The sequence below is a fragment of the Anolis sagrei genome, chromosome Y (assembly GCF_037176765.1).
Source record: "Anolis sagrei isolate rAnoSag1 chromosome Y, rAnoSag1.mat, whole genome shotgun sequence".
Classification (NCBI taxonomy): Eukaryota; Metazoa; Chordata; class Lepidosauria; order Squamata; family Dactyloidae; genus Anolis; species Anolis sagrei.
The window spans coordinates 66,938,882-66,954,042 of record NC_090035.1 but is presented as its reverse complement, the minus strand read 5'-3'; the positions used below and the strand labels follow the sequence as shown (position 1 = coordinate 66,954,042).

General features: G+C 43.5%; 1 protein-coding gene across 1 annotated transcript in view; it reads left to right on the top strand.

Moving 5' to 3' along the window:
* The window catches only part of LOC137095491 (sialic acid-binding Ig-like lectin 8), a 32,303-nt gene extending 26,969 nt beyond the window's left edge, over positions 1-5,334 (top strand). The window contains exons 6-7 of the mRNA XM_067462226.1: positions 580-661; positions 4,461-5,334. Of these exons, the coding sequence (XP_067318327.1) occupies positions 580-661; positions 4,461-4,643 (265 nt within the window). The 3' untranslated portion in view covers positions 4,644-5,334. The remainder of the gene's footprint in view (positions 1-579; positions 662-4,460) is intronic.
* The last annotated feature ends 9,827 nt before the right edge of the window (positions 5,335-15,161 follow it).

The window sequence follows — 15,161 nt, the reverse complement described above, 5'->3', positions numbered from 1 at the left end:
AATTGGGCCAATTGGAACCCTCATAACCACCAGAAAATACTGTTTTTCTGATGGTCTTTGCCGATTCCTCTGATACCCCCCATCGTGACCCCCCCAGGTGTCCCGACCCCCAGGTTGAGAAATGCTGCACTACATGGTTATAGTGCTATTATTTCACTTTAGTCTATGAAAGGCTGGGATTTGTAGTCTTTTGAGCCATTTGAACATTCCGACTGAGAATTCAAAATACTCCTCCCTAAACTGCCAATCCGTGGATTTAATAGGATAGAGCTATGGCTGTTATGTGGACTCCTTTCTCTATAATTGTATAGTGTAAATAGAACCTTGGATGTTCTGTGCGTGTCTAAATATTCTACAGTGCATTGATTGTGTTTCTGCAAATCATGATTTACATCATGCCCACTAAACCATTACTAACACAATCAACTCTTCTGTCGCTGTTATCATTATGGATAGCAATGAATGTGTACAATTGATGGCGGTGAATCTGTAAATTGCTTGTGTTCATGGAGGGTTGGTATTTTATGTGGAGCTGGTCTAAGCTCTGTTAGATATAAAGGAAATGACATTTCTTTTCAGGTACCGGAGGAAATCTATGATGGACTTGGAATCTCATAAAAGACTCCAAACACTCCATAGCGACTTCCCCCCTAGTGACCAGGTGTGTAGCATCTCCTTTCTCCTTTTTTACTGTTAAGCCATCCATATAAACACTTGGTTGACCAGCAGCCAATGTGAAGGGTTTGGAGCTGGGTCTTCGGACCTTCAGGTGGGTCTTGAGTCCCTACTGGTTCTTCACTCCCAAAGCAGCTCTCAAGATAAATAACATTTTTAGGAATATCTTTCAGAATCCCATTGCCATGTATTGGATTTGGGGGAAGTAGTCTGAGAAGTAATCTTTCCAAGCCTTGCTCCCAGGGTTCCTTATACTGCTTTACTAGTATTTATCTCAGGCATGGACAAACTTTGGCCTTTCGGGTGTTTTAGACTTCAACTCCCAGCTGTTAGGAATTGTGGGAGTTGAAGCTGTTAGGAATTGTGTGAGTTGAAGTCCAAAACACCTGGAGGACCAAAGTTTGCCCATGCCTGATTTATCTAGTATCTCTAAGATCGAGGGATTCAAGATTATGGATCTGCAAATTGTGCAGCAAGATTAGATTCTGCTAAAGGTTGAGCTAATCATTTGCATTGCTCTCTTGAGGCCACAAATGAAAACACTTATGGCTCTGCATATCTTCCCAAGGATAAAGTTGACAGCAAAGATTCCATATGGACACTTCTCTGCCTATATAGGCAGAGGAGTAAACATGGTGGGACTGAAAGAGAACTGTGTATTAGTAGCAGATGTATTTCTTTTAATCACTGGGGAAGGAAAAATTCATTATTACTCTCACTCAAAGTTTCCCCATTCTCCTCAAAGCCCACCTTGCTGCTGGGCCTCCCATGGCCATTTGGTGGCCAGTGGAGTGCAGGGAATGGCGGAGAAGTATCTTGTTATGTGTCTGTAGTCAGATGTCGTGAATAATAATAATAATAGTAGTAGTAGTAGTAGTAGCAGTAGTAGTAAGTGTAGAGTCTGCAAGTGTAGACTCTGCCAGGAAGCAGATGAAACAATAGATCACATTCTCAGCTGCCACAAGAAGATCGCACAGACAGAAGAACGCGCAGCAGAGGCATAACACCGTTGCTCAGATGATTCATTGGAACTTGTGCCAAAAAAATACTATTTGCCTGAAACAAAGAACTGGTAGGATCACAAGCCGGAAAAAGTTACAGAAAATGAACACATCAAGCTACTCTGGGACTTCCAGATTCAGACAGACAGAGTTTTGGAGCATAATACTCCTGACCTTACGATCATGTTAAAAAACAAAGTGTGGATTGTCCATGTTACAATCCCAGGTGACAGCAGGATTAACGAGAAACAACTGGAAAAGCTGACACGATATGAGGATTTAAATATCGAACTGCAAAGACTCTGGCACAAACCAGTAAAGGTGGTCCCAGTGGTGATCGGCACACTAAAGACCTTGGCCTGCACTTAAACACAATCGGCACTGACAAGATTACCATCTGCCAGCTGCAAAAGGCCACCTTACTGGGATCTGCATGCATTATTCGCCGATACATCACACAGTCCTAAACACTTGGGAAGTGTACGACATGTGATCCAATACAACAGCCAACAGAGTGTCTGCTGTGGACTCATCTTGTTATGTTTCAAATAATAATAATAATAATAATAATAATAATAATAATAATAATTGGAAACAACTGGAAAAGCTGACACAATACGAGGATTTAAAGATTAAACTGCAAAGACTCTGGCACAAGCCAGTCAAAATGGTCCCAGTGGTGATCGGCACACTGGGCGCAGTGCCTAAAGACCGTGGCCTGCACTTAAACACAATTGGCGCTAACAAAATTACCATCTATCAATTGCAAAAGGCCACCCTAATGCGATCTGCACACATTATTCACCGATACATCACATAGCCCTAGACACTTGGGAAGTGTCCGATGTGTGCTCCAATACAACAACCAGCATAGTGATCTTGTTTGCTGTTTACTAATCTTGTTGTGTTTCAAATAATAACAATTTTATTTCTTCCCCATTTTTCCTCGTAGCTTGAGGCAGGTTACAACATTGCCAAAACACAAAATCAAAACACACATACTCCGTAGAATACACATATTAATATTAAAACATATTTCCATAAAATACACATTAAAATACACCAACAAAAATTAGACATAAAGTGGAAGTTTAAAATTCATTATTAAAAACATCTGAGTTTGATCAGAAGTGCAGTCCAAAATGAATAGCAGAAAGGAGTAAGCCAAACAAAGTCGAGAGTCTAGAATAATAATTTTTTAAAAAATAAAGTTTAAACAACAAGCCAATAGGGTGAGCCAATGCTGTGATCCAAAGTCCTATTAGCAAGGTCAAGCCAGAGAAATACAGAGTCACTTCAAAAACAAACAATAGCCAAGGCCACAATCCAGGGTCCTGCATGCTAAGAGTCCTAATAGTAGCAGTCAAGGTTCAGTCAAAAAACAACCATGTTGACTGCCAGTACAAACCTTCACACTGAGAATCTCTTTATCCTATGCTGTCAGCTGTTGCTTGTTTAAGGCTCGTTTCTCTGCTAATCTTGCAAAAATAGCAGACTAGCAAAATTCAGCATGCTGTACAGAATGGGGGATGCCTGGCTCGAGAGCAGTACATGTCAAAAAGATTTTGGAGTCCTTGTGGACAAGTTAAACATGAGTCAACAATGTGATGTGTCAGCATAAAAGCCAATGGGATTTTGGCCTGCATCAATAGGAGCCTAGTGCCTAGATCCAGGGAAGTCATGCTACCTGTCTATTCTGCCTTGGTTAGACCACACCTGGAATACTGTGTCCAATTCTGGGCACCACAATTGAAGGGAGATGTTGACAAGCTGAAAGGTGTCCAGAGGAGGGCGACTAAAATGATCAAGGGTCTGGAGAACAAGACCTATGAGGAGCAGCTTAAAGAGCTGGGCATGTTTAGCCTGCAGAAGAGAAGGCTGAGAGGAGACATGATGTATAAATATGTGAGAGGAAGTCATAGGGAGGAGGGAGCAAGCTTGTTTTCTGATGGCCTGGAGACAAGGACGTGGAGCAATGGCTTCAAACTACAGGAAAGGAGATTCCATCTGAACATTAGGAAGACCTTCCTGCCTGTGAGAGCTGTTCAGCAGTGGAAATCTCTGCCCCGGAGTGTGGTGGAGGCTCCTTCTTTGGAGGCTTTTAAACAGAGGCTGGATGGCCATCTTCAGGGGTGCTTTGAATGCGATTGCCCTGCTTCTTGGCAAGGGGTTGGAGTGGATGGCCCACAAGGTCTTTTCCAACTCTATGATTCTATGATTCTCTCCTGTGTTCCAAAGCTGGGTGTATGTTTAGTTTGTTGATAGCCTGTTCAGGTGTATTTGCCTCAGCTTAATCAGATTGCTGGAGCAAATGCTACTGCTAAAGGGTCATCTTCAGCAGTACCTGAGCTAGGTTGGGGAGACTTCTGGGAGCTGCTGACCTCCATCTCCTTTGCTGGCCACTCCAGCTCATCCTTACTATCAAAACTGGCAATGACACTAAAGGCTTATGGACAGAGCTGTCCTCCAGGAACTCTAAGGATCCTGAGAAGGTCTCATAGGTTGACATCATTATGGTTTATCTGGCTGCAGCCACATAGCCAGATGTTTTGGGTTTTTTTTTTTTGCTGCTCCTCTTTCCACTAGTCATTAATTGACCATGGAGAGATGGTACAGAGCAAGATGGATTCCATCAGAAGGTAGGAGTGTTATTCTTCCTGGCATGTCTCAGTGTGCTATTTTTTTCAATTCCTCCAGAATTACAGTCCTGTACACAGGTTGCAATACTAGCTGAATTGTGGCATTTGTATAATATTGGGTGTTTGTTCTTCCTCTTGCCAATAGGATCCCAACCCCATAGATAATGATGTTACCAAAGAACCAGAAAAAGCTGAAGAATCCACTGACAAAGTCCCCAATGACCCTGAAGACCTTCATTATGCATCTTTGACGTTTATTGCACGGCAGGACATACCAGATGTGATTCCAGAAGAAATTCAAACAGAGTATGCTGAAATCAAGAGATAGTTGCTCTCAGACAGTTCGGTGAAAACACAAACATCAAGTAACAAGACTCTTCAGTCTAATTGAAATTGAGGAGAAGGCTGCCTCCTGGTTCTGATCTCCTGTATGCCTTTAGAAGAAATCATTTCCTTCTATGGCCTTGCCTGTACTGGATTACACAGCTTCAACTAATAATATAGTTGCCATCCTGACCATTCACCAAGACCTTAATTAATATGGCCTCTCTAGGAATCTCTCGATCTTCCAGTGTTACTCTTTGGTCTAGACCCATCAGAATGTGACCATAGAGTCCCACTGGAAGACCAAGAGATTCCTAGAGAGGCCATATTAATCAAATCTGGAAACAATCAAATCCTCAATTGTAGAGCATGATTAACATTTGTAATTTGCTTACAATCCATTCCAGGATCGGATTACCTCTGATCCTGGAATGGATTGTTGATACCTCTCTAGGAATCTCTCAGTCTTCCAGTGTTACTCTATGGTCAATGTTGTCCAGACCATAGAGTTGCAATGGAGAAACTAGAGATTTCTAAAGAAGCCATGTTAATCAAATCAGAAAAACATCAAATCCAGAAAATTGGAGGGCCGACTCTAATGATTCATTTGTATAATGGTGATCTCCAGCTCTTGAAGATCTGGTTGTCTTCCTCCTTGATGGTGTTTGGATGCAGGCCCGTAGCCAGGATTTTGTTTCCGGGGGGGGGGGGGGGGGCTGAGTTTGTTTCAGGGGGGCTGAGTTTGGTTCGGGGGGGGGGGGGGCTGAGTCTGAGTGAAAGAGGGTCTACCCTAGCAAACCTTTTGTATCGTTACCCCAATACCCCCATGCATATGGGATATATTGAGCATGGTGATCAGATCATGATATGAATAAACATAACAGTTTAAATAATGTACCAGTAAGGCCTTCTCGCAGACCACCATCAGAATTAAGCCCCCCCCCCCCCCCCCCCCCCCGGCTACATGCCTGTTTAGATGTCAAGAGGGGAGATCGTTATTGTATTGTAAGAATATTGTAGGGACACAGTAAAATAACCCCCATAAAATGATCTAAAGCTTGGGGGAATTAGGGAACTTTTGGTCTTGCATTGGCTTTGGACTACAACTGCCATAATACCTTATCATCAGCCATATTGGTTTGGACTGTTCAAAATATCTGGGAGGACCTTTGAGGGGATGGAAGTCTTGTTGAAAAACTGTAAATAATAGAAAGGAATTTTTTTTTTAACCTGAGAGATTCCCTCTCTAGGATTTTTTTAGGTCCTTCAGTGTTACTGAATGGTCAACATCAACCAGAATTTAGACATTTCAAGAGAGTTAAACCTACAAATGTGGATAACTGGGTGTAATTTATTTAATTGTAATACCTGATCCTGGATGATCTGCCTGTCTCCTTCCTCGATGATATTTGACTTGTATCTATGATGTCCTCAGTTTCTGATTATTTTATTATTTGAAAGCCCCACAATTTCTTTTTGTAAGTCTGAGGCTGTTTGTTCCCCTAACCCTCCATCCAGTGTCACGTTGCTGCCTTCATTTATTTCAGATATTTATTTATTTGTGGTATTTTTATACCACCCTTCTCAACCTCAAAAGGGGACTGTGGGTGGTTCGCAGTGTTGGCAACAATTCAATGCCTTTGATAAAAAACAGTATAAAACATCAACATTGACCCCCCCCCCCCCCCCCGATAAAACATTAAACATCATTAAACACAGCACATAAAATTACATATCACATTGTCCATAAACACTCCTGGGTCATTGTACTTTCAACTTTCAATTTGACTTTAAATATTTCTATGATGGGCCAAATGCTTAGTTCCACAAAAGGGTTTTTAACTGTCTTCTAAAGGTCAGGAAGGAAGAGGCCGACCTGATCTCACTGGGGAGGGAGTTTCTCAGCTGTGGGGCCACCACCGAGAAGGCCCTGTCCCTTGTCCCCTACCAGCTGCACCTGTGAGATCAGTGGGGATGAGAGCAGGATCTCCCCGGAAGATCTTAATCTATGAACTGGATTATAGAGGGGGATATGTTTGGACAGGTAAGTTGGATCGGAGCCATTTAAGCCAGCACTTTGAATCATGCTCGGTAGCTAATAGGCAGCCAGTGGAGTTGCTGCAACATGGGGGTTGTATTTTCCCTATGTGGTGCCCCAGTTAACAATATGGCTGCAGCACGTTGGACTATTTGCACCTTCCGAACAGTCTTTGAGGGCAACCCCATGTAGAGCGCATTGCAGTAGTCTAAACAGGATGCAACAATAGCGTGGACTACTGTGGCGAAGTCAGGCTTCATGGCATTTTTTTAAAATAATAATAATAGTGTAATTTATATATTGTATTCTATTGCATTGTATTTGATTGTAATAAGAAAGAAAAGTTACCCTAAACATGGGGCAAAAATGTGAAACAGAATTTTAAAATAAATACATGGAAAAAAGATAAGCACTGTGTCTGAAATGCTTTGGAAAGAAGAGACAAAGGGAGAGGTGAGCAAGGGAAGCCATACATACATTTTCCAAGCCACCTGTCATCTCACATTGACAGGGATCTGTAACCATATGACTTGCATGACAGCTCTGATGGGCCACCTGCCCTTTGCAAGTGCGGTGCAATCCAGACAGAAAGCACCAAAAGCTCCCAGCTGTTTCCGCTGCAAATAAACATCCATTTTTTAGTCATCCAACTGTCATGTGTTCCATGTGTGTGCACATGCATGCAATGTGAGTGCATTTCTAGCAGCCATGGTTGCTGCCTGGATTCCCCCAGGCAGCAACCAGCCAGGCTTTGAAGCTGCAAGACTATTAAATGTTAATCAAGGTGGCCATTTGCAACATTCATACTTGTCTCAAGCAGACAAGAGTTATTTCTTTGACCCTGGATATTCCACATACATATAAGCCTCACTTGCCTAGTTTCCAACAGACCTTGCAACCTCTGAGGATGCCTGCCATAGATATGGGCAAAACGTCAGGAGATAATGCTTCTGAAACATGGCCATACAGCCCGGGAATCTCACAGCAACCTAGTGATTCTGGCTACGAAAGCTTTCGACTAAGCATTTATTTTATATGGAGGATGTGCCAGGGTTAAAGGACACATCAATTGAGAAATCACTTGGCGACAGTGACATCCGCTGGCTGGGGAAAGACTAGGGAAGGAATGGAAACCTGAATTTAATGAAGCTGCTTTGAGTTTAGTGATGGGGAAAAATCCCAGTTTATGGCTGGATAAGAATTTACTCACAGCCATGACTTTCTTCATACATGAATATTTGAGATATTTCTAATTCGAATGAATAAGAAGCCAAGGCATGCATTCATTCATTTATCCAGCCAATGGCCAAAATCCTACCTGTGTTGTTGTTGTGTGCTTTCAGGTTGTGTCTGACTTAGCCTCTATATTAGGTTAGAAATAAATATATAAATATGCTCCTGGTGATGAAGTGGGTTAAACCGCTGAGCTGCTGAACTTGCTGACTGAAAGGTCAGAGGTTCGAATCAGAGAAGCAGAGTGAGCTTCTGCTGTTAGCCCCAGCTTCTACGGGAAGATAATGGCACCCCATGCATTCATGCTGGCCACATGACCTTGGAGACATCTATGGACAGTACTGTCTCTTTGGCTTGGAAATGAAGATGAGTACCACCCCCCAGAGTCAGACATGACTAGACAATGTCAAAGGGAAACCTTTTACCTTACATAAATATAATCAAAAGTTTCACCCTATGGCCATTTCTCTGTGTCTGAGAGAGTGTGACTTGCCCAAACTATAAAACCAGAGAAACAAGCCTTGAAATTTTTCCCATTGCGGCTAATGGAACAAATCTTAACAAAACAATTATGAAGCTTCAGAGATTCGGATTACGAAACGAAATGGGACCCCCTCTAGATCTTTACGAAATGAAGCGGGGGGCCATCTGAACCTCCAAAATGAATTACTAATAGAATTTCAGTCGCTTTTATTGGACACTTTCTGGTGCTTAAGATTTTTTTCTATCCTTTCTGCAAGGCAAAGACAACCCAGTAGGTGGCGCTGTGCACAAATGAATGAAGTCTTGAACATAGCTGTATCCTTGTTGGTCAATGCATCCATGTGTCATACAAAGAGCATGTGGGAATATATTCTATAGGAGGGTCAGCAAATGCCTACTTTCAATAACAAATAAATTATGTGATCACAGGATGATTTCCATTCAGATCTTTATTTCTGAGAGAGAGTGTGGTGTAGTAACTTGAGTATTGGATACCCATTCAGCTATGGAAAGTCACACTATCTCAGCATCAGAGAAAAACAAACAGATCTTGCCAAGGAAACCCTGTGATAGGGTCACCTTAGGGTCCCCGCAAGTTGGAAATGACTTGAATAGCAACACAATTATTTCCCGGCAAGACTAGGAACATGGGATCGCTGTCCAAAACACTGGTGCTTCCGTGAATGGGAATCCAGTTTCACAAACCTCTTTGGCAATGGTTCTCAACCTTTCTAACACCGAGACCCCTAAATATGCTTCCTCGTGTTGTGGTGACCGCCAACCATAAAATTATTTTCGTTGCTCCTTAATAACTGTAATTTTGCTACTGTTATGAATGGTAATGTAAATATGTGATATGCAGGATGTGTTTTCATTGTTACAAATTCAACATAATTAAAGCTTTGTGATTAATCAGAAAAATATGTTTGGGGGAGTATGGAAAACAGATGGAAAACAGATGATGGGATTTGTAGTACCTTCAACCAATTAAGCTCTGACTTCCACAGACCACTGAGACCTCCACATAGAACTCCCATGTCAAACAAAAAATACTGGAGGAGTTTGGGAGGAATTGACAGTGATTTAGGGGAGATTCACCTACATCTGGAGAGCATTGTGAACCCAAACAACAAGAACTCCCATGACCAACAGAAAATACTGGAAGGGTTTGGTGGGCATTGACCTTGAGTTTCGGAATTCTAGTTCACCTACATCCAGAGAGCACTGTGGACTCAAACGATGATGGATCTGGACCAAACGTGGCACAAATACTCAATATTGCGAAATTTGAACACTGGTGGAGTTTGGGGGAAATAGACCCTGACATTTGGGAGTTGCAGTTGCTTGGATGTATAATTCATCTGCCATCAAAGAGTATTCCGAACTTCATCAACAATTGAATTGAACTAAACTTGGCATACAAGCCTCCCATGACCAACAGAAAATACTGGAGAAGTTTGGGGAAAATATACATACCTTGACATTTGGGAGTTGCTGTTGCATGGTGCATTCTGGAGTCTGGGCCTAGCTCTGGCAGGGAGGCTCGTGCCTCTGGCAAGCCCGGCAGGTGGTGAGAGCCGGGCACAGGAGGATCCCCCATGCAACCTGGCCTTACATGGAGCCTCTTGCTGCCAGCCAGCGGGAGAGTGATCGAGGCGAGGGAGGCCTCGTGCAAGGTGGAGGAGCTGACCTGGAAAGCCTGGCTGTTTCGCTGGCACAGGGGCCAGCAGCCATTTTGAGGAGGCAGAGGGGGCAGGGCCAACTGAGGCGCCTTCGCAACCCCCAGAAAATGGCCCAGTGACCCCCTTGGGGGTTGCGACCCCCAGGTTGAGAACCACTGCTCTTTGGCATATCAGAACTCTGCTGTTCACTGATAATGCAGACCATAGTTTTGAGTGACTTACTTAGGCGATCCCTCGCTTTCCGAGGATGATTGTCTTCCAATATTCTTGTGGGTCCGTATGTGGCTGTGGAGCCCTATTCTTGCTCTGCATCTTCTTCCGCAGTGAGGGCATTGGTTTCCAGGTGGAAGGCGGTCTCGGCCGGGGTTGGCTTGACGCACCTTCCTCTTGGCACGTTTCTCTTTTTCACCCTCAATTCGTGCCTCCTCAAATTCTGCAGCACTGCTGGTCACAGCTGACCTCCAGCTGGAGCGGTCAAGGGCCAGGGCTTCCCAGTTCTCACTGTCTATGCCAGTGAGTGAGCAAGTGTACTTCTGAGCATTTGCAGAGTATTATGTCGCGAAATAGCACCTTATTAAAAAACAGAAATGCAATTCTTCTGCAGAGTTTTTAATACTGGATTGGCACACACAGAAATTTAATTACTGAGGTTTTGTGCCTCCTGTTGACATAGGGAAAGTTATGGATAATCTACAAAGTCACAAGAACCGGAACCATCTCTTTGTAAAATGGCAGCAATTCCTATAAATCTCCACTTTGAGTTTACATAGTTTATTAAATTAGCTTTACTAATCACAAGCCAATCTGTACGTGGCAGTAATGCAGCATTTCTTATCCTGAGAGTCAGGACCACTGGGGGGCCACCAATGGGGTTTCAGAGGGGTCACCAAAGACCATCAGAAAACACATATTTCTGATGGGCTTAGGAACCCCTTTGGCAGCAACTGCAACTCCCAAATAACAAAATATAATATAGTATATTGTATATAGTATACATATAATTTCTCTAATATTATAATGTAATACAATATAATACTAGGAATAATACTACAATATTATAATTATAATCATATATTTAGGTAAAGGTAAAGGTTGTCCCCTGACATTAAGTCCAGTCATGTCCGACTCTGGGGTGTGGTGCTCATTTCCATTTCTAAGCCGAAGAGCCAGCGTTGTCCATAGACACCTCCTAGGTTATGTGGCTGGCATGACTGTTACCTTCCCGCTGAAGTCGTATCTATTAATCTACTCACATTTGCATGTTTTTGAACTGCTAGGTTGGCAGAAGCTGGAGCTGACAGCGGAAGCTCACGCCGCTCCCCGGATTCAAACCTGCGACCTTTCAGTCAACAAGCTCAGCAGCTCAGTGCTTAAACCACTGTGCCACTGGGGACTCCAGATATTTACATTACATGTAGTATTACTAATAATATTACAATATAATGGTATAGTGCAATGTAGTAATATATAATACTGATATTGTACTATGCTAATAATATAATATATTGTATGAAAATATATCTTGTAAGCCACTCTGAGTCCCCTTCGGGGTGAGAAGGGCGGCATATAAATGCCGTAAATAAATAAATAAATAAATAAAATCACCCCCCCCCCCCCCAACCCTACCAGTTTTCAAATTTGGGCATATTAGGTATTTGTGCCAAATTTGCTCCAGATCTATAGTAGTTTGGGTTCACAGTGCTCTCCGGATGTAGGTGAACTACATCTCCCCTAAATCACTGTCAATTCCTTCCAAATACCTCCAGTATTTTCTGTTGGTCATTAGGGTTCATCATCACCACCAGCATCATGAAATTCTCTCATGAAGAAATCTGTACATTTTAAGTAAAGGTAACGGTTTCCCCTGACATTAAGTCTTGTCATGTCAGACTGTGGGGTGTGGTACTCATCTTCATTTCTAAGCCGAAGAGCCAGCGCTGTCGGTAGACACCTCCAAGGTCATGTGGCCAGCATGCCTGCATGGAACACCATTAGAAGCAGTACCTATTGATCGACTTACACTTGCATGTTTTTAAACTGCTAGGTTGGCAGAAGCTGGGGCTAAACTGCAGGAGCTCACCCTGGTCCCTGGAATCGAACCACCAACTTTTTGGTCAGCAAGTTCAGCAGCTCAATAGTTTAACCTGCTCTGTCACCAGGGCTCCCTTCACATTTTAGGACATTCTTAATATTTGTGTGTTTGTGTGTGTGTGTGAGAGAGAGGAATGACTTGAGAAAATGCAAGTCACTTCTGGTGTGAGATAATTGGCTATCTGCAAGGACGTTGCTCAGGGAACGCCCGGATGTTTTACCAACCTGTGGGAGGCTTCTCTCATGTCCCCACATGAAAAGTTGGAGCTGACAGATGGGAGCTCTCCCCGCTCCCTGGATTCGAACCACCAACCTTTCAGTCAGCAGTCCTGGCAGCGCTGGACATTATAACACAAGGGACAATATGAACCAAACAGAATTTTCAACTATCTCTATAAAACTGCAGACTTCATTCACTTTTGCAGATTCCTCAGAGATTCTCCACTGAATACTTGGACTGGAAATTACCATTTCACAGATGTAGTGGCAGGACCTTTGACTCCAGCCCCAATGCTTGGGCCTGAATCTCCCTCCTTCTGCATTTCTGTGCAAAATAAACCCAGCCGCCGGCTTCCTGAGGTCTCCCGTCTCGGTTCTCCAGTGCCCCAATTTGTCTTCCTTCCGGCTGCTCCAGGGGGAATGCAGGCCTCTTGGGAGAGCGAAAAAACCATTTTATCTGATGGCTACTAAGTTCTAATAGTGGTTCTTTCCCCCACTTTTTCGATTTGATCATTTATTCATGAAGGCATTAAAGCTGATGTATCGCTCACATGGGATCCCCTCCTCCATTCCTCCAAACAAAATCAGAAGTCCGCCATTGGCAAATTTATTAGCCCTCTGCAAAGTCCCGGGAACTAGTCTCTAGGGAGTCCTACCGCAGCATGAGTTTGACTGACTTCTGATGCAAGAGTAAACTGGAAATCCATGAAGGCTTCCTTTTTGCTTCTCTTCGGAGACAGACAACCAGATGGACAGATTTTAGGGGGGAAATGCTGAATGATGAAATACATTTGGTGGCGCAGTGAGTTAAACCACTGAGCTGCTGAACTTGCTGACTGAAAGGTCGCCAGTGAGCTCCTGCTGTTAGCCCCAGCTTCTGCCAACCTAGCAATTAGAAAACATGCAAATGTGAATAGATCAATAGGTACCACTCTGACAGGAAGGTAACAGCATTCCATGTAGTCATGACCTTGGAGGTGTCTATGGGCAACGCCAGCTCTTTGGCTTAGAAATGAAGATGAGCACCAACTCCCAGAGTCAGACACAACTGGACTTAATTTCAGGGGAAAACCTTTACCTTTACCTATGATGCCAATTATATGGAATTGACCTTATTTGACATCAGCAATCCTAATTAATCCTCTGCCATCCCACTTTTTCAGAGGCTTATAAAAAGTCCAGTTTTTCTCTCCCTCCCTCCCAACTTTTCTCCTTTGTCCTCAGATTATTTCAGTTGCTGCAAACTGAGTTCAAAGGCCAAACATAGGGTTTCTGTGCATTTTTCAGGGTTTATGACCATGCTCCAGCAGCATTCTCTCCTGATGTTTTGCCTGCCTCTGTGGCTGGCGCCTTCAAAGGTTCTGTTGGCAGTGAAACAAGTAGAGTGAGTGAGTGTGTGTGTGTGTGTGTGTGTGTGTGTGTATATATATATATATATATATATATATATCTGGGGCCACAGTAGCACACTGGGGCCACAGTAGCTCAATGGGTTAAACAAATAGCTGCAGGAAATCTGCTGACCGGAGGATTAGCAGTTCAAAGCTGCAAGCCAGGGAGAGCTCCTGGCTGTCAGCCCTAGCTTCTGCCTACCTAGCAGTTCAAAAGCATGTAATGCGAGTAGATCAATAAATATCACCTTGGTGGGGAGGTAAAAGGTTGCCTCCAACAACACATTTTTAAAATAGCCTTAAATAAACACAATAGTAATAATTGTGTAACAGTAACTGTTACGGTTACATTTTTTAGTTCTAGGAGGTGTCATCTCAATAAATGGTGGACGAACAATAACCTGCAGTTTAACTTCTGATCTGTGCCTTACTTTACTTATTTAGGTGATCCCTCGTAGCCCGAGGATGATGCTCCTCCAAGTGTAGTGTCTCAACGGTGGGTCCATAGCTGGCTGTGGAGCCCTATTCTTGATCCGCATGTTCTCCCACAGTGAGGACATTGGATTCCAGGTGGAAGGTGGACCCGGTCATAGTTGGCTTGCCACACCTTCCTCTTGGCACGTTTCTTCCTTTCGCCCTCCATTTGTGCCTCTTCGAATTCTGCAGCACTGCTGGTCACAGCTGACCTCCAATTAGAGTGCTCAAGGGCCAGGGCTTCCCAGTTCTCGGTGTCTATACTACAGTTTTTAAGGTTGGCTTTAAGCCCATCTTTGACACACCTTCCTCTTGGCACATTTCTTCCTTTTTCCCTCAATTCGTGCCTCTTCGAATTCTGCAGCACTGCTGGTCACAGCTGACCTCCAGTTTGAGCACTCAAGGGTTCCCAGTTCTCAGTGTCTATGTCACAGTTTTTAAGGTTGGCTTTAAGCCTTTCTTGTCCACCAACATGCCATTTCCCATTCTTGAGTTGGGAGCATAGTAACACTGCTTTGGGAGATGGTGATCGGGTATTCGGACAATGTAGTCAGTCCAGTGGAATTGATGGCGTAGGAGCATTGCTTCAGTGCTGGTGGTCTTTGATTTCTCTAACATCATCTGCGCATCATGCTACTGGATGAAAATAATCCAGGTATGTGCGTTCAGATAATTTACGTAAAATATGAAAACTGCAAGTAACTAATTAAATGGGGGAATCTTAGAACTATATATGTAACTGATGACATTTGGGGGGGGGGGGGAGGATAACTTAAGGCTCTTCAGTACGTTGTGCTCGGAGAGGTGTCATGGAGGATGCTTCCCTATCAGAAGAATGTGCCCACTGGGTGATGGGAGGAGGGGCATCTCCTTCATCCGCTGCCACTTACTGCCATCCCATCAGCCAGCCT